The sequence below is a fragment of the Tamandua tetradactyla genome, chromosome 3 (genome assembly GCF_023851605.1).
Source record: "Tamandua tetradactyla isolate mTamTet1 chromosome 3, mTamTet1.pri, whole genome shotgun sequence".
In the NCBI taxonomy this organism is placed as follows: Eukaryota; Metazoa; Chordata; class Mammalia; order Pilosa; family Myrmecophagidae; genus Tamandua; species Tamandua tetradactyla.
The window spans coordinates 58,145,786-58,165,329 of NC_135329.1; the positions used below are offsets into that span (position 1 = coordinate 58,145,786).

Here is a 19,544-nt window from a genome sequence, read left to right on the forward strand (position 1 = left end):
TTTCTCTTCTTCATTGTTCTATGCCCAGATCCAAGCTGTATTTTTAGGATAAATCATTTACCTTCTTATAATGATTATTCTGTCCTCTGTCTTATTTCCTCCCTTCCTCCTGTTCAAAGTGTCACTTCCTTCTTTCCTTCCCGCATCACTAACAATCCCCAGTTATCCCTCATTACCTTTAGAGGGAGTGTCATTTCTGATAAAAGTATTAATCCTGGGGATGCCAGCTATTTGTGTGGGAGAGGACACCCTGCAGCTCCCCCAGTTTTCCTGTGAGGTGTGTCAGATTGGGTGGGAAAGGCATGTATAATCCAATGGTGATTTTTTCAGGGTCAGAAAACTCAGTGCACTACAAGGCAGAGAAATTCATCTACATATGAAGTAGACGATTTTAATTTTTAACATTTTTTATTTTTGAGTATAAATATTAAATAATATACTCTCTAAGACCAGTTTAATTGCACCCCAGAAAATGTATTTATTTTTAAATATTTTAATACTTATTTAGTTTTAAAAATGTTGCATTTACTTAGTAGTTGTGTCTATTAGGAAAAAAAAGTTGCTGATGTTTAAATGTCTCTTATGGCTAAACTTTATCTGTTTGTAAAGTGCAATACAATATTTATAATATATCGATTGAATAATAAATTATAGTCCACTTAAGATTACTTTTATTTAATGTTTTTAAGCAATTTGGCCTATAAACTGGCAATTATAGCTAAAGCTGTTTTGCCTTTTGTTAATTCATGACCATTAAGATACATATGGAGTTTGTTTTGAGTTTATTTTTACAGTTCTAATTTAGTCTGAACAAAGTACAGTGCATACAGAGCTACTCACAGTAGCAGATCAAACTGAAATTCTCTCACCCTGACCAGTGCAGGCATTGCTGCAAGAAATCATTCCAGTTGCATCCCATAATTTTCCTAAGTGTCTCATTGAGATCATGCAAGGCAGTGGAACAAGGGAGGATGTGCAACAGCTGTGCTCAAGGTCTAAGCAGACCTCTGAAAGGACATGTCTCTCTTGGAGATCAGAATTGCCTGAAGACCTTGGAGGAAGTACAGATTCCGAGAAGCCCACAATGCTGAACTCAACAGCAGCTGGAAGCAAGTGGACCACTCTCTATTAACATCCGCGGGGCATTTATAAGCTTGGTTTGAGGGCAACAGAGTCAGTTAGGTAGGGGAAAAGGAAAGCAAGTGGATTACATCTGAGGGAATAATTTGGATATAAAGAAATAGAGCAGAAAATATCTAGGAAAGTGTACAATGGGAAATAAACCATGAAATTCACCACAAAGCTCATGGTGTTGGAAGAAGCAGGAGTGAAATGGTGTCAGTAACCTAGTACCACAGTGTGAGAGTGACAGGTGTGCACTAGGCCACATGACCCAGCTCTCCCTGAAGCATTTACTTCCAAATGCTGTGTTGTCCCTAAAATAGGCTAAAAAATCACATGATGGCAAAATTGGCCCAATATGGGAAGAACTGCTGTAAAGGAAATAGCCAGGTGGAGCCCTTCATCCTCCTTCTTCAAGGCCCAAAGCAGCTTAATGAATTTCAGATCAGCTCTGGTCATGGAGATCCCACACTGGGAGTGAGCACCTTGGGAAAGCCTTTGTGAGGATAGGGCAGGCACTGATCCATGCAGGAGCAAGTGGGTCCACCCAGAAGTTTGTCACCTGGGGTACTGTCTTCTCCACCAGAAAGTGCATCCCCAGAGTCTCTTGGCAGGGCAGATCCAGAGACACCTTTGCAACCACTTCTTCATCAGCCTTCCTGAGTTATCACTGGTATTCCTGACTTCTGGCCATCACTTGCCCTGTTTTACTCAGTTCTTAGCAATATGCCTGCTGGCCAGACATCTGCAGCCTCAAGCTACTGGGTCTAGTTCCTGGGCCTTGCCTTCCCCAGTCTGCAGCTTCCTCTCATTCTTGCCGAGCCCTGTGGATGAGCCTTTTTATTCAGTTCCAGGTGAAGTGGTTTGGGGTCAGGCAATGCAAGATGTGAGGCTCTGTTCCTGCCACCAGCAGCCAGGCCGGGAACCTCAGGCCTCACTCTACTCCCCATTCAGCCTCAACAGCCCCAACCACTGTCCTCCTGCTGTTTCCTCACTAAAATTTGGTCACTCCTGATGCACAGAGGCAAAAGGACATCAGCATCCCACCATACACAAAATACATTCCTGCTAGATAAACACATAATTGTGAAAAGAAAAACATACAAATTAGGATAAAAGAGTAATTAAAGATACTAAGCAAGGAAATCAAAATTAAAACAAATCAGAAGGAAAACATACCGGAGGAATATATTCTCCCTACATTCTGAACTCAAGGATGCTGTAGGAAAAAATCTGCTTGTTTATACTACTGTTCACTTCTCCACAGTAAATAATAATTTAGAGATCAGAGATTTGTTAACCAGGACTAGTTACCAAAGGGGGATTGATAAATTGGTCTGGATAATGCTAAAATCAGTAAAAACCAGATAATATTTATGGATGAGTTTCTTGCAGTCCAAATTGTGTGCTGACATTTTTTATAATAAATTATTACCAGCGGAATTCTTAATGAACTGTAAAATTTACAAATTTTTTCATAAAACATTTGGCAGGAATAAAAAACATATTATGGCTGGAAGATGGCGGCTTAGTAAGACGCACGGATCTTAGTTTCTTCTCCAGGACACCTACTAGGGGAGTAGAAACGATACAGAAAGCGCCCAAAGCCACAACAGAGATAAAAAAGACAGCGTACCCCATCCTGGAACGGCTGGCTGGCTGAGAGAAGCAGCTCGGGTGAGATCGCCGAGGCGCGCGGGCCTTACCGGGCGGGGTGGCAAGCGGCCGGAGTTACTCCCTTCCCCCTTCCCGGGCCGGCTGGGAGAATTGGAGAGGCGGTCCCCTGAAACAAAGACGGCTGGCGCCCACACCACGCGCAGCCCCCGGACCAACTGAGAGAATTGGATCGGAAACCCCCAGGCCGCGGAGAACGGTGACGGGTGGGGGAGGCCCCTTCCAAACCCGTGACTCCCGGGGAACGTGCACTCTCTCAGGCGGGCCGCTGCCGCTGGCGCCCTCCCGCCACGCTTGTTGCCCAGGGCCGACTAGGAAATTCGGACGGGCTCTTTCCCTGGCTGCGGCGACCAGCAACCCTCCCTGCGTTCGGACCCCGGGCCGGCTCAAGCCGTTTCGGCTAGCGAACCCCCAGGACGGCGAGAGTTTTCCAAAGTTTAAGGTCCCACAGCACCTTTTACTGGTGGGACCCGCAGACAAACGTGTGCCACGAGCGCCACCTACTGGGCAGGATAAGAGAAACAGAACCCAGAGATTTCACAGAAAAATATTACAACCTTGCTGGGTCCAACACCAAGAGAAACCTGAATAAATGCCCAGACGCCAGCAGCAGAAGATAACTGTCCACGCTCAAAAGATTGAGAATATGGCTCAGTCAAAGGAACAAACCAATAGCTCAAATGAGACACAAGAGCTGAGACAACTAATGCTGAATATACGAACAGAAATGGAAAACCTCTTCAAAAATGAAATCGATAAATTGAGGGAGGACATGAAGAGGACATGGGCTGAACATAAAGAAGAAATAGAAAAACTGAAAAAACAAATCGCAGAACTTATGGAAGTGAAGGATAAAGTAGCAAACATAGAAAAAATAATGGATAGCTACAATGATAGATTTAAAGAGACAGAAGATAGAATTAGTGATTTGGAGGATGGAACATCTGAATTCCAAAAAGAAACAGAAACTATAGGGAAAAGAATGGAAAAATTTGAACAGGGTATCAGGGAACTCAAGGACAATATGAACCGCACAAATATACGTGTTGTGGGTGTCCCAGAAGGAGAAGAGAAGGGAAAAGGAGGAGAAAAACTAATGGAAGAAATTTTCACTGAAAATTTCCCAACTCTTATGAAAGACCTAAAATTACAGATCCAAGAAGTGCAGCGCACCCCAAAGAGATTAGACCCAAATAGGCGTTCTCCAAGACACTTACTAGTTAGAATGTCAGAGGTCAAAGAGAAAGAGAAGATCTTGAAAGCAGCAAGAGAAAAACAATCCATTACATACAAGGGAAACCCAATAAGACTTTGTGTAGATTTCTCAGCAGAAACCATGGAAGCTAGAAGACAGTGGGATGATATATTTAAAATACTAAAAGAGAAAAACTGCCAACCAAGACTCCTATATCCAGCAAAATTATCCTTCAAAAATGAGGGAGAAATTAAAACATTCTCAGACAAAAAGTCACTGAAAGAATTTGTGACCAAGAGACCAGCTCTGCAAGAAATACTAAAGGGAGCACTAGAGTCAGATACAAAAAGACAGAAGAGAGAGATATGGAAAAGAGTGTAGAAAGAAGGAAAGTCAGATATGATATATATAATACAAAAGGCAAAATGTTAGAGGAAAATATTATCCAAACAGTAATAACACTAAATGTCAATGGACTGAATTCCCCAATCAAAAGACATAGATTGGCAGAATGGATTAAAAAACAGGATCCTTCTATATGCTGTCTACAGGAAACACATCTTAGACCCAAAGATAAACATAGGTTGAAAGTGAAAGGTTGGGAAAAGATATTTCATGCAAATAACAACCAGAAAAGAGCAGGAGTGGCTATACTAATATCCAACAAATTAGACTTCAAATGTAAAACAGTTCAAAGAGACAAAGAAGGACACTATATACTAATAAAAGGAACAATTAAACAAGAAGACATAACAATCATAAATATTTACGCACCGAATCAGAATGCCCCAAAATACGTGAGGAATATACTGCAAACACTGAAAAGGGAAATAGACTCATATACCATAATAGTTGGAGACTTCAACTCACCACTCTCATCAAGGGACAGAACATCTAGACAGAGGATCAACAAAGAAATAGAGAATCTGAATATTACTATAAATGAACTAGACTTAATAGACATTTATAGGACATTACATCCCACATCAGCAGGATACACCTTTTTCTCAAGTGCTCATGGATCATTCTCAAAGATAGACCATATGCTGGGTCACAAAGCAAGTCTTAACAAATTTAAAAAGATTGAAATCTTACACAACACTTTCTCGGACCATAAAGGAATGATGTTGGAAATCAATAATAGGCAGAGTGCCAGAAAATTCACAAATACGTGGAGGCTCAACAACACACTCCTAAACAACGACTGGGTCAAAGAAGAAATTGCAAGAGAAATTAGCAAATACCTCGAGGCGAATGAAAATGAAAACACAACATATCAAAACTTATGGGACGCAGCAAAGGCAGTGCTAAGAGGGAAATTTATTGCTCTAAATGCCTATATCAGAAAAGAAGAAAAGGCAAAAATTCAGGAATTAACTATCCATTTGGAAGAACTGGAGAAAGAACAGCAAGCTAACCCCAAAGCAAGCAAAAGGAAAGAAATAACAAAGATTAGAGCACAAATAAATGAAATTGAAAACATGAAAACAATAGAGAAAATCAATAAGGCCAGAAGTTGGTTCTATGAGAAAATCAATAAGATTGATGGGCCCTTAGCAAGATTGACAAAAAGAAGAAGAGAGAGGATGCAAATAAATAAGATCAGAAATGGAAGAGGAGACATAACTACTGACCTCACAGAAATAAAGGAGGTAATAACAGGATACTATGAACAACTTTACGCTAATAAATACAACAATTTAGAGGAAATGGACGGGTTCCTGGAAAGACATGAACAACCAACTTTGACTCAAGAAGACATAGATGACCTCAACAAACCAATCACAAGTAAAGAAATTGAATTAGTCATTCAAAAGCTTCCTAAAAAGAAAAGTCCAGGACCAGATGGCTTCACATGTGAATTCTACCAAACGTTCCAGAAAGAATTAGTACCAATTCTCTTCAAACTCTTCAAAAAAATCGAAGTGGAGGGAAAACTACCTAATTCATTCTATGAAGCCAACATCACCCTCATACCAAAACCAGGCAAAGATATTACAAAAAAAGAAAACTACAGACCAATCTCTCTAATGAATACAGATGCAAAAATCCTCAATAAAATTCTAGCAAATCGTATCCAACAACACATTAAAAGAATTATACATCATGACCAAGTAGGATTCATCCCAGGTATGCAAGGATGGTTCAACATAAGAAAATCAATTAATGTAATACACCATATAAACAAATCAAAGCAGAAAAATCACATGATCATCTCAATTGATGCAGAGAAGGCATTCGACAAGATTCAACATCCTTTCCTGTTGAAAACACTTCAAAAGATAGGAATACAAGGGAACTTCCTTAAAATGATAGAGGGAATATATGAAAAACCCACAGCTAATATCATCCTCAATGGGGAAAAATTGAAAACTTTCCCCCTAAGATCAGGAACAAGACAAGGATGTCCACTATCACCACTATTATTCAACATTGTGTTGGAGGTTCTAGCCAGAGCAATTAGACAAGAAAAAGAAATACAAGGCATCAAAATTGGAAAGGAAGAAGTAAAACTATCACTGTTTGCAGACGATATGATACTATACGTCGAAAACCTGGAAAAATCCACAACAAAACTACTAGAGCTAATAAATGAGTACAGCAAAGTAGCAGGTTACAAGATCAACATTCAAAAATCTGTAGCATTTCTATACACTAGTAATGAACAAGCTGAGGGGGAAATCAAGAAACGAATCCCATTTACAATTGCAACTAAAAGAATAAAATACCTAGGAATAAATTTAACTAAAGAGACAAAAAACCTATATAAAGAAAACTACAAAAAACTGCTAAAAGAAATCACAGAAGACCTAAATAGATGGAAGGGCATACCGTGTTCATGGATTGGAAGACTAAATATAGTTAAGATGTCAATCCTACCTAAATTGATTTACAGATTCAATGCAATACCAATCCAAATCCCAACAACTTATTTTTCAGAAATAGAAAAACCAATAAGCAAATTTATCTGGAAGGGCAGGGTGCCCCGAATTGCTAAAAATATCTTGAGGAAAAAAAACGAAGCTGGAGGTCTCGCGCTTCCTGACTTTAAGGCATATTATGAAGCCACAGTGGTCAAAACAGCATGGTATTGGCATAAAGATAGATATATCGACCAATAGAATCGAATAGAGTGCTCAGATATAGACCCTCTCATCTATGGACATTTGATCTTTGATAAGGCCGTCAAGCCAACTCACCTGAGACAGAGCAGTCTCTTCAATAAATGGTGCCTAGAGAACTGGATATCCATATGCAAAAGAATGAAAGAAGACCCATCTCTCACACCCTATACAAAAGTTAACTCAAAATGGATCAAAGATCTAAACATTAGGTCTAAGACCATAAAACAGTTAGAGGAAAATGTAGGGAGATATCTTATGGATCTTACAACTGGAGGCGGTTTTATGGACCTTAAACCTAAAGCAAGAGCACTGAAGAAGGAAATAAATAAATGGGAACTCCTCAAAATTAAACACTTTTGTGCATCAAAGAACTTCATCAAGAAAGTAGAAAGACAGCCTTCACAATGGGAGACAATATTTGGAAATGATATATCAGATAAAGGTCTAGTATCCAGAATTTATAAAGAGATTGTTCATCTCAACAACAAAAAGACAGCCAACCCAATTACAAAATGGGAAAAAGACTTGAACAGACACCTCTCAGAAGAGGAAATACGGATGGCCAAGAGGCACATGAAGAGATGCTCAATGTTCCTGGCCATTAGAGAAATGCAAATCAAAACCACAATGAGATATCATCTCACACCCACCAGAATGGCCATTATCAACAAAACAGAAAATGACAAGTGCTGGAGAGGATGCAGAGAAAGAGGCACACTTATCCACTGTTGGTGGGAATGTCAAAGGGTGCAACCACTGTGGAAGTCAGTTTGGCTGTTCCTCAAAAAGCTGAATATAGAATTGCCATACGACCCAGCAATACCATTGCTAGGTATCTACTCAAAGGACTTAAGGGCAAAGACACAAACGGACATTTGCACACCAATGTTTATAGCAGCATTATTTACAATTGCAAAGAGATGGAAACAGCCAAAATCTCCATCAACAGAAGAGTGGCTAAACAAACTGTGGTATATACATACGATGGAATATTATGCAGCTTTAAGACAAGATAAACTTATGAACCATGTAATAACATGGATGGACCTAGAGAATATTATGCTGAGTGAATCCAGCCAAAAACTAAAGGACAAATACTGTATGGTCCCACTGATGTGAACGGACATTCGAGAATAAACTTGAAGTATGTCATTGGTAACAGAGTTCAGCAGGAGTTAGAAACAGGGTAAGACAATGGGTAATTGAAGCTGAAGGGATACAGACTGTGCAACAGGACTAGATACAAAAACTCAAAAATGGACAGCACAATAATACCTAATTGTAAAGTAATCATGTTAAAACACTGAATGAAGCTGCATCTGAGCTATAGGTTTTTGTTTTGTTTTGTGTTTTTTTTTTTTTATTTTACTATTATTACTTTTATTTTTTTCTCTATATTAACATTCTATATCTTTTTCGGTTATGTTGCTAGTTCTTCTAAACCAATGCAAATGTACTAAGAAATGATGATCATGCAGCTATGTGATGATGTTAAGAATTAATGATTGCATGTGTAGAATGGTATGATCTCTAAATGTTGGGTTAATTTCTTTTTTTCCGTTAATTAAAAAAAAAAAAAGAGAAGGGATAATTGGAGATGAAGGGATACAGACTGTACAACGGGACTGGATATAAAAACTCAGAAATGGACAGCACAATACTACCCAATTGTAATGCAATTATGTTAAAACACTGAATGAAGCTGCATGTGAGGTATAGGTCTTTTGTTTTTGTTTTTTTTGTTTTTTTTTTCTTTCTATTATTGTTTTAATTCTTATTCTGTTGTCTTTTTATTTCTTTTTCTAAATCGATGCAAATGTACTAAGAAATGATGAATATGCAACTATGTGATGTTATTAAGAATTACTGATTGTACATGTAGATTGAAATGATTTCTAATTGTTTTGTTAATTCTTTTTTTAATTAATAAAAAAAAATGAAAAAAAAAACATATTATGAAGGAAATAAGTCTATTGGAATAAATAAAATGAAGCCCAATTAATGAAAAATTATTGCATCGTACTGAATGAGTAGACTTGTTGCATAAATGACATGCAGTTTCCATGATATCAATATGGGAATTTGAATTGTATGCATTAATAATGAATAATAGTTTTGGAACATTATTTAAATGTAGATGACATAGGTTTAATAACTCATTTTTTGGGGGGGAGGGCGGTGCATGGTCTGGGAACACATGGAAGGCAAGAATTCTCCCACTGAACCACCCACGAACATATGAATTTTCATCTTAGTAAGAAAATAGGTACAAAAATTCAGCCCTTGAAAACTGAAGGATGAATTAAAACAGGACATTCATCAAAAATCAAAATGCCTAAGATAGATGAATGAAGTTGTTCACAAATACTGCTAAATGGAAAAAATGTCAACGTACCAGTGAAGCTGTTCAAATTTAAGAAACTAATATAGCGGTTATAAGCTGGGTTGTGTGGAAAGGATATGCATTTGCATAGTCAAAAAAGAACATTATTACATGATTTTACAGAAAGCAATGTAGCGATAGCACTAAAATTCTAAAATATACCAAACTGCAAATCTCACCGTTAGAAATTATTTCAAAGAGAGAAATGTACAGAAAAAATATTGACAGCTTTAAAGTCAATAATGACTGAAAAGGAGAAAGAAAATTACTTCCCTCTGATGGTAATATATAGAATAATAGGGTAAAACCACAGCATATATTAGACAGCCATCATAATGAAAGGGAACAATAGCAGTTGAGATAGAAAAATGTCAAGTATTGTATTGGGAGAAATGCAAGTTGCATAGTAGCATACATAAAATGAGCCCATTTGGTTGAAAGAATACAAATAATATATTCAAAGACATGCATATATATATACATGTGTGTAAAATAGAGTAGATAGCTAGATTTGGATATCTGAGTATGATTATTTAGGCATGAATTATAAGGTAGACTAGTTAGGAGATATTTATTATAAATTACCTTGGGTTCACTTGTGGGAAAAGTACAGGGAGTAGAGATTCAGAGCATGCAGAAAAGACGGGACATAAAGAACACGGACATGTGCTACCCAGTAGAGTTATTTATGAACATGTGTGAAGTGTACTGTAATAGTTCCCATTTATATAATACATGTATGAATAAGAATTTAAAAATTAAACAATTGAAATGATATTGTGGATGCCATATGTAGTGAACTACAGGGAACCATGATTGATTGTTAAATGACAGATAGCAAGTGTGCAGAGTGTGACCTGTATTCCCTAAAAGCAAAGAAACAGAGATGAACATGTGTATCTGCACATATATATAAATCTCCAAAAGGAAGAAAGTATGAAACAATACATGTGTGTTGTTAAAACTGCACATCTTGATGGAGGAGGTACAATTTGCATGAGGGCATGGCTCTGCTTATTTCTTTATAAAAGTTTACAATGCTTGTAATGTGACAATGCAGTGTGTAAGTTAAATACCTATATATGTTAAAATGTTTTAACAAATTTTGTTTGTTATTTTCTAAATAGGCAACAAAAACATACCTATAACATGGTGTACAAAGATTTTAATCATTGGAGGAAGAGCATGTCCACAAACTGTATAAAAGGCCAGTGATCTCCTACTTCCTATTTGGAGTCAGTGACCTCTTCTGATCTCATACCTAGAAATGACAGAAAACAATTCTGAGTGTTAATGGACTTATTCTTGAAGTACATATCGTGTGTTTATGTCTAGAGATAAGGAAGTAGCTGGACACAATGGACAATTCACTAGGCAACATATGGGCCTCTACAGGACTCTTTCTCTCATATGGTGCCTACACCTTCCACCTCATTGCTCCAGTTGAAAACTCACTCTTGGATACTGTAGCCTTTTTCACCAGACTGACCATAGAGGAAGTTAACTGAGAAGATGCAGCTATCCAGGAAAAAGAATATTTTGGCCAAAAGTCTTCAGGTTGTTGGAAGTCATGAGCCATCCTCTGGCCTTCTCCAACTGCAGTACATCAGTGCTTCATTGGCTTTTGTTTTTCTTGATGATAGTGTATGGATGGATGTCATCTCATAGCCCCAACTTCACTCTGCTCACTGGCGCCTTCACTATCTCTCTGAGAAATAAAAATAGAACACACTGTAAATGTTATGTGACAGGCCCTTATCCCCTTCCAGTGTCTCTGAAGGCTTCCCCATGCCACTCTGAAGTAGGTGGAAATGCCCCTGTCACCTTCAAGACTTCCAGGCCCAGGAACTTGATGCTGTGCATGTGACTAGCCTTTTTTCCTCCTTACTGAATCTGGATCTGAATTTGCCCATCTCTTCCTCACATGAGATTGTCTAGTATGTTGTTGTCCTGTCCAGGTTTCGGAGATATTGTGCTCTCTTTTATGCATTTACTCTCAGCTCTGGTTGTTCCAGGGAAGGATCTCAGGATTGTTGAGTTATAGAAGAGAAAAACTAAAAGCCAACAAAGGTCAAAGATATGAATAAAACCACAGAGTAAAGTCTGCTTAAAAGAATATTGAAAAGTGTTTGTATATAGTCAAGGACATCTTTGCAGCAGTTATCCATGAGCTACTGGTTCTACACTTATTTGGAAAATAGAACACTCAGTGGAATTTTTCTATACCAGCTGCTGCTTACACTCAAATCAAGAGGAAGCAATACATCATAAACCCAAATTCAGATTCTCTCAGCATCTACTGGGATGTTATGAACTCACCTTATTTCATGATGTCCTCCTGTCCTGTGACAGTGCCCTCCTTCTTTTCACTGCCTAAATGTTGGTAGATTGTTTCCAGGCAGGCAGGATCCCCCACAGTCTGGCACTGCTCCTCTTCCTTCTGCATTAAAAATCTGTTATATCGTCCTTCAGAAACACATTTCCCCTGTAGTCACCTAGGCTGAGACTCATTTCAGCCTCCCGTGTTCCAATAATATCCCATATCCTCCTTCCTGACTTAACATGTGGCTCACATGCAGGGCCTTGTAAAAGTCACTATCCAGATGAGGCTTCTGTCTTCTCCTGGCCTGGGGGGGACACTGAGCCTGAGTTGATGTCAGCTCTTCTGAGGCTGTTACAGTCCAGTTCCTTCTAGGGTGGAACTGCCCATGACATTGGGGTGGGGTAGAGGCGTTACAATGGAACAAGGGGAGCTTCGTAAAGAGGAGATGGATTGACGTAACCTAAAGGGAAGTTTCCAGAGAAAAGCCCACATTTCCCAGCCCAAACCCCTTTCCCTGTCCAAGTCAGTGTGTTTTACGGTGTGTCTTTAAGCGCTTCCCCCTCTGCCCTTGAGGGTGTGCTGCTCTCCTTTTCTTCTGCTGGGCCTCTTGGCTCTGCAGCCTCACCAACTCCTGCTGCAGTTGCAACAGCTTTTGTTTCTGTTCTTCCATCTTCTCCTGTAAGCGGCGACAGATTTCTTCCTTTACTTTTATTTTCTTTTTCACATTCGCCTTCATGCAATGGTGGGCCATCTGGAGACACTGTCGACGAGGGCGCCTTTCTGAGTGGGGCCGTTGCCTCTCCAGCACGTCTTCATAGAAGGCACGGCAGCTAAATCCCTCTTTGACGCCGTGCTCTGCATGCACCAGGAATGCCTCCCTGGTCAGGAACACCCGGCAACAGGCTACACAGCGGAAGCCGAGCTCTGTGGTGACTAGCCATTCTGGGGTTGCAGCCCGGGCCCTCTCCTCCTCCTCCTCCAGATGGACAACAGGCTCAGGGATGGGTATTTCAGGTTGCTCCTGGAAGGGCTCCGGGGAGCTGAGCATGGACTCGGTGTTGGTTAGACTCGGGAGAGAGCCAGTGGTGCTCTCTTCAGAGAGCTCAGCCTCAAAGACCTGGGGATGTGCGTTTCCCACGGGTGAAAATGTGCTTTTGGTTTGCCACTCAACAGCTACACCCTTTACTGTGTGCACTCTGGTAAAATAGGCACACCTGACCCATTGGTGCCCAGAAGGAGACCCCGACTGGTAGTCTGATGAATTTGAGGGCTTCTCAGTTGAAGTTGAGGAAGAAGACCTCTCTGACACCCTTGGAATCTTACTGGGCCTGGAGTCTGGACTTCTTGATTTCTGTGTCGTAGGCTGCTTGGCAATCTCCTCTTCGGTCACAATATCTGAAAACAGAGTTATTTTTATGATCTGTTTGAATCGTGGGTGGACAGCAGTGAGCTCAAGCTTTTATCACAGAGATCACTTGAGACTTTTCCATCCAAACCTTCCTTGGCACTACTAAATTGTGTCAGTTCTTTCTCCTTTCACAGGGGTCCTTTTACTTTGGAGACACTATGTGGGCAACTTAATGTCCTGTGCACATTATATTTATTAATGTATCACCTTATCACAAACATTTTTACTCTTCTAAAGCACTAATTCATGTTGGGGTTCTATGTTTTCAATTGTAGATTCATCCTTTAAAATTTTTCTTTTATTTTTGGTTTTTAAATTCCAATTGATTTCTGCTTTGGAATGTAGAATTACCCCATGTGCCTGAACTTTCCTCATTTTATGTTACCTCTCTAAAAGAAGTATTCTGTGAAAATAATCTTCTTAATAAATTTGGAGGATGAATAGTGAAATAGAAGTACTGGTAACCTTTTTTTTAAATCTAATTTCAAACTCTTTTCAGGGAAAGCTTATATAAAGGGAGTTATGTTTAAAGAAAGGAATTTGAATAAATTGTTTTACTTAGTACCATTATACCTCTCATTTTTATCATTTTCACTTAGCAACAATTCCATGTAAAAGGTGTTTTCCCTGACTAATGTTCCCATTAATATATCCTTATTAAGATATCTCTTTCAGGATCAATTAATGCATCCAGAACAGAGTTCTCCATGTCTTAAAGTCATGATTCCATAAATCTCAGATGGTCATGATGCAGAAACCTAAAAAAAAATTTTCTGACAGTGTGTGATTTTCAGCTTAAAGGTTTCTGTATATTTCAGAATAAGATCAGATTATTCACAATGAAAAGAAAAAGATGGAGATGAGAGTTGTTGATATCAGGGTGTGAATGAAGTGTGAAAATCCATTCATAGTCTTTGGATAGAGAGGGGTGAGTGAATTTCATAAGGATGTTAGAGGCAGGCAGAGATGGAAAAGTTAGCAGGAAGGTGGGCTGCACTAGTGGATGGAGCAGATGAGAGAAGCAGAGGAGGAGTAGGGTGGGTGAAGGAAATTGTCTTGGGGAAATGAATTAGAGTAGAGCTCAGTTTGAGTAAAGAAATAATTAAAACTATGATCGTGAAGTGAAGCTATGCCTTTATATGGTGTTAGTTGCTTGGAAAGTAGTAGGTAGGAGAAAAACGAGATGGATTTCCTTGGAACTAAGGGGCGAGGGGCCTGCACAACTCATCCACCTGAGAAGAGGAGAGCTCACGGGACTAGGATACCTGGGGTGAATATGTGATACTGGCTCCATCACACTACACACTCACATAACTCCCTCAACATTTGGTTTCTTTTCAAGATTCTTCAAAATATGTTTTTAATCTCATACACAATATGTAATAATGGTGAAGTAAAAATCTTCAAAAAGCCACCTTATTCCCCTTGCCCACATCCTTCTGACTCTGTTGCCCCCTTCCTTCTTTGTCATCTACATGAGGAAGTTAGGATTCAAAACCGAAAATTGAACAACTTTTTTGAAATTATTACTGAAGTTCCTGAAAAATCACTTGATTATTTTGCTTGTTTACTCATTTATTTCTTTATTATTCATTCATACTATGCAATTTTGTTAATTATCTACCACATGAAAGAATTATGTTCTCAGTGAAAACCTTGGTGAGTTATTGCCTCCTTTCCAAAATCCATCTTTTCTCTGGCCCAAGGCAGATCAAATTCCAGGGAAATTAGGGGAAATCTGGACAGGAAAATAAAATGCCTCATGGCCCATCGACCATCAGTCAGAGGCAATTTTCCTTCCATTCTTACCTAAGGTTTCAGAGAAAGGTCTCTTCCTTGCAGAATGCTGTGACATCTTGTCTGGGTGAATGAGAACTTAAAAGGAGAGTTTCTGAAAGGTTTTATCACACCTCCCAGTGGGAGGTGCTGTTCCAGCCTCTCCTGAGTTGGGGCCTTGGATTTAGTCCTGATTATCTGCCAATCTATAGTCAAAGTCGCTCTCCCACAGGGAGATCTCAGATCACCAACCTCGCAGAAGAGCAGTTGGGATATGAGTGAGCACCAAGACTTCCAGTAACCCTTGTGTGACATCATCACTGACATAGCTCAGTTCCATGGGCCAGTTTGAATCTAAACACAGAAACAAGAAAAACAGCAGCACCTGAAGTAGCAGTTGACAAGGGACTGTAGATCAGAGTATATAATAAAAATGAATTGAAACTCTTCTCTGTCCTCAAAGAAGTTATAATCTCCAAAGAGATGGATGTGCAGTGCTTAATTACTAAATGTGATGGGATGTTTATGTCCCCAAACTTCTCATCTGACTCTGATTGAATCCTGACACTTCAAACTTAATAACACAATATCCTGTCTGAACCCCCTCAGGTATCTTTGTACCAGAGTCTTAACATAGGCTGTTGACTCTGACTACAAGTCTTCCCTTTCCACTTCTCCTCTCCCTTTGCTCACCCTGACTCGGAGATACATGGTATTGAAAAGAGCTGTACTCTTCTGTAAAAGACATTAGACTCTATCCATCTCAATGTTGTCATTAGTATGAAATAAGTGTGTGGCTGATCAACAGTAAGACCATATGAATGCTGGCTGTTACTATTGTGATTTAGGTGACAGTTTGCTTAGTTAGTGCAGTCAATGTGATTTTCCTTCTTGAATGATTCAGAATGCCCAAAGGCAGCTTCCATCCTTGCTCCGCTCGTGGATCATGGGAGATGGTCATTTCCAAATATCTAGCCTCTGAAAGTATTGTATCAAATTAATGGAAAATAGGAGAACTACTTCATCTTTGCAGTTCTAGAAAGTAAGAAAGTTCCTTCCCATAATAGGCACCCAATATCCATTTGTGGAATACGTGAATGTCTGGTGACTTTATAAAGGAACACTCCCCTTCTAGGCATCCAGCACAGAATGGGATTGTGTAACGTGTCTAGTTGCTCATCTTTTGACATTGATATACCAGATATATTATTGTGAAAATCCTGAGTTTTTGATTCTATCTATGCTAGTGGCTATGAAATAGTATCACAGTGTGATTTTGATTTTGATATCCAAGATGGCTAACATGGAGCATATTTTCATGTGGTTTTGTATATTTGGGTATAACTTTAGAGAACTGTTTCTTGAAATGCTTTGTAACATTTAAATTGTGTTAGTTATTTTTATATTGAGCTGTATATGGCCATTTCATATTGTAGTCAAAACTCCTTATCAGATACATGATTTGCACATATTTTCTCCCATTCATTAAGTTCTCTTTTCACTTTCTTGATGTTGTCCTTTGAAACAGAAAAGATTTTGTTTTTCTTGTGGCCCAATTTTATCTATTTTCTATTGTTTATCATTCTTCTGATGGTCTTTGGAAAATCCAATCATGAATTTTTATCTCACTTGTATTCTAAAAGTTTTATAATTTTTTCTTATATTCCAATGTTTATCTATTTGAGTTGTTTTAAGTGTTGTGCAATAAGGGCCCAAAGTTCTTTTGTATGTGAGTGTCAAGTCTTATTGATCATTTCTCAGAAATAATTTGCTCAGAGTCTGATAGGAATTTCATTGAATTTGTAGATGAAGTGGGGAATTATTGTGATCTTAATATTTAGTGTTCTGAATCATAAACATAGGATTTTTAAATTTATTTTAACCATCTACATCATTTCATCAGAGTTTTTAATTTTCTGAAAGTAAAATTTACAATTTTGTAGTTAAATTTATTCCTAAGAATTTTGTCTTTTTTGATGTGACTGAAGAGAATTTTTTTTCTTGTTTTCATGTTTGGATTGTTCATTGCATGTATAAGGAAATAGAACTGAATTTTTTAGATTGATCTTATATCTTGCACCTTTTTGAACTCATTAGGTATAGTAGTTTGTAGGGGATTCTTTAGGATTTTCTTCCTACAAAATCATGTCATCTCTGAATAGAATAAACGTCCTCCTTTCTGGTCTTCCTGGCATTTATTTCTTTTCATTGCCTAAGTTTTCTGATGGAAAGCTCCAGTACAATCTTAAATGTTAAGTGGAGAGAGCAAACATCTTGTCTTGTTCCTGATCTTTGAAGGAAAGCATTTAGTCCTTTCACCATTAAATGTGATATTAGACATGGGTGTTTGAAGGATGACCATTATTAGAATCAGAAAATTCCCTTCTATTCCTAGTAAGTGAGTATACCTCTTGTGGAAGGGTGTTGGTTTTTGTCAGATACTTAATGCATGTTTGATATGGTCATGTCATAATGGTTTTTATTCTATTGATAAGACATATCAATTGATATTTAAGGGTTAAAACAACATTGTAAATCTGGCATCAACTTCATGTTGTCAGGCCATATAATTTTTTTTATGTTGCAGGGTTCAGTATGCTAGTATTTTGTGGTGGAGAGTGTGTCCACATTTGTAAGGTATTCAATTCTATAGTTTTCTTTTATTGTGAGGTATTTGTGTAATTTTCTATTATGTGTATTTGGTTGGAGTTTCATTTTCCATTTTACTATTTAATTTCTTATGTACCTCATGTCTCTGTGGTCCCTCTGTTCCTTCTATGCTGCTTTATTTTGCAGTTAATAAATATATTCTATTGTAGCATTTTTATTTGATGATTGCCTTATTGTATTTTTTGTTACCTGATTTTTTGATTACTCTCTTTTACATAAATGTGTGTAAATAAACTTATCCTAATATGTTTCATAGTTGTACTAGTTTAATTCTAGATGTATATGAGAACATTACCCCTATAAAACTCTATCCTCATTTTCCTCTTACCATGATATTGTTATTCATAATGCATCAAGCTGTGTGAAAAAAATGAAAAATACCTTGTTATATTTAATAATTTACTATCTGATGTAATTTTCTTAGCTCTTTACAGACTTTATCCCACCCACTCTTTTCTTCTATTATTGGAAAACATAGTAACCATATATTTCTACAGGTTAAAGGACAAACAATACATTAAACACTGTTTCAGCTTGCTAAAGCTGCCAGAATGCAATCTCCCAGAAATGAATTTGCTTTCCAGGGGGAATTTATTAAGTTATGAATTTAGAGTTCTAAGTCCATGAAAATGTCCCAGTGAAGGCATCAACTGGATGATACCTGTACTCTGAAAAAAGTCCGCTGGCATCTGAAAGACCTTGTAAGGCACACAGTTGGCATTTGCTACTCCTTTCTCCAAGTTCCATTGCTTTCAACCTTCTGAATCCAATAGCTGTGTCTTTTGGGTGTTCTCTTAGCATTTCCAGGGCATTTCTCTCTCTAAGCATCTGTAGTTCATCTATAATTTTCTGCATAGTATCTTGGACTGATGTCTGTATTCAAGTGGTGTTAGCTTACTAGAATAACTTAGGGAGTATTCCCTCCTGTACAATTTTGTGGAAAAGTTTGAGAAGGATTGGAATTACCTTTTCTCACAATGATTCATAAAATCACCTCTGAATCCCTGTGGTCTCTAAGTCATCATAGGTAGTTCATCTACTCTAAGCAGCCTAGTTTCTTGGCATAGAGTTGCTCATATTATCCTCTACTGATAGTTTTTATTTTTGTGTTATCAGTAGTACTGTTCCACCTCTCAGTTCTGATTTTCTTTATTTGCATCTTCTGTTTTTCTTTGTGTGTCTGTGTCAGAGCGTGTCAATTTTATTGCACTTCTCACAGAACCAACTTGTGTATTTGTTGATAGTCCCCTTTTTTGAAATTGTCAGTTTAATTTATTTCTGCTCTAATCCTTATTATTTCTTTTCCTTAGGTTTACTGTCAGGTGAGTTTAATGTTTTTTTCTAGTTCCTCCAAATGTACAGTTTGCTATTCTATGTTACCTCTTTCCTCTTTTATGATATTAGCAATAAATTTCTCTCTCATCATTGCCTTTGCTGCATCCCATAGTTTTTGATATGTTTTATTCTCACTTGCTTTCATCTTGAGATATTTACTGATTTCTCTAGTAATTTCTTCATTGACCTACTGATTAAGAGTATGTTTGACCTGCATGTATTTGTGAATATTCCAGTCTTTCTGCTGTGACTGTTTTACAGCTTAATTCCATTATGGTCCTAGGAAATGCTTTGTATTTTTCCAAATTTGTCAATTTGTTGAGAACATGTTTTTTGTCCCATCATATGGGCTATCCTGGAGTGATCCATAAGCACTTGAGAAGAATATATATCCTCCTGTCGTGGGGTGTATTTATCTGTATCTATCTGTTATGTCTAGCTCATTTATCTTATTATTAAAGTTAATTTTTTTTGTTCCTGTAGATCTTAGATGTTTTATCTGTTGATGAGAGCAGTCTCATAATAGCAATCTA

General features: G+C 38.0%; 2 protein-coding genes across 5 annotated transcripts in view; one reads left to right on the forward strand and one right to left on the reverse strand.

Annotated features, from left to right (window-relative positions):
- Positions 1-19,019, forward strand: part of LOC143677333 (nucleolar protein 10-like) — an 82,813-nt gene extending 63,794 nt beyond the window's left edge. For both annotated transcript variants that reach the window (XR_013172512.1, XR_013172513.1), the window contains one exon: positions 10,627-19,019. The gene's annotated coding sequence lies outside the window, so the exon portion shown is untranslated. The remainder of the gene's footprint in view (positions 1-10,626) is intronic.
- Positions 9,970-15,772, reverse strand: LOC143677332 (uncharacterized). 3 transcript variants are annotated; one of them, XM_077153192.1, is made up of 5 exons: positions 15,040-15,772; positions 11,819-13,217; positions 11,324-11,553; positions 10,955-11,207; positions 9,970-10,760 (listed from the first exon to the last, which is right to left on the reverse strand). In XM_077153192.1, exons 1-2 carry the CDS (start codon positions 15,083-15,085, stop codon positions 12,346-12,348), a joined length of 918 nt encoding a protein of 305 aa, XP_077009307.1. In that variant the 5' UTR covers positions 15,086-15,772; the 3' UTR covers positions 9,970-10,760; positions 10,955-11,207; positions 11,324-11,553; positions 11,819-12,345. The 3 variants fall into 3 exon arrangements, with proteins under 3 accessions (XP_077009307.1, XP_077009308.1, XP_077009306.1); XM_077153193.1 differs by having other exon boundaries at positions 9,973-10,760; positions 11,324-11,939; positions 12,073-13,217; XM_077153191.1 differs by having other exon boundaries at positions 9,973-10,760; positions 11,324-13,217.
- Positions 19,020-19,544: the final 525 nt, after the last annotated feature.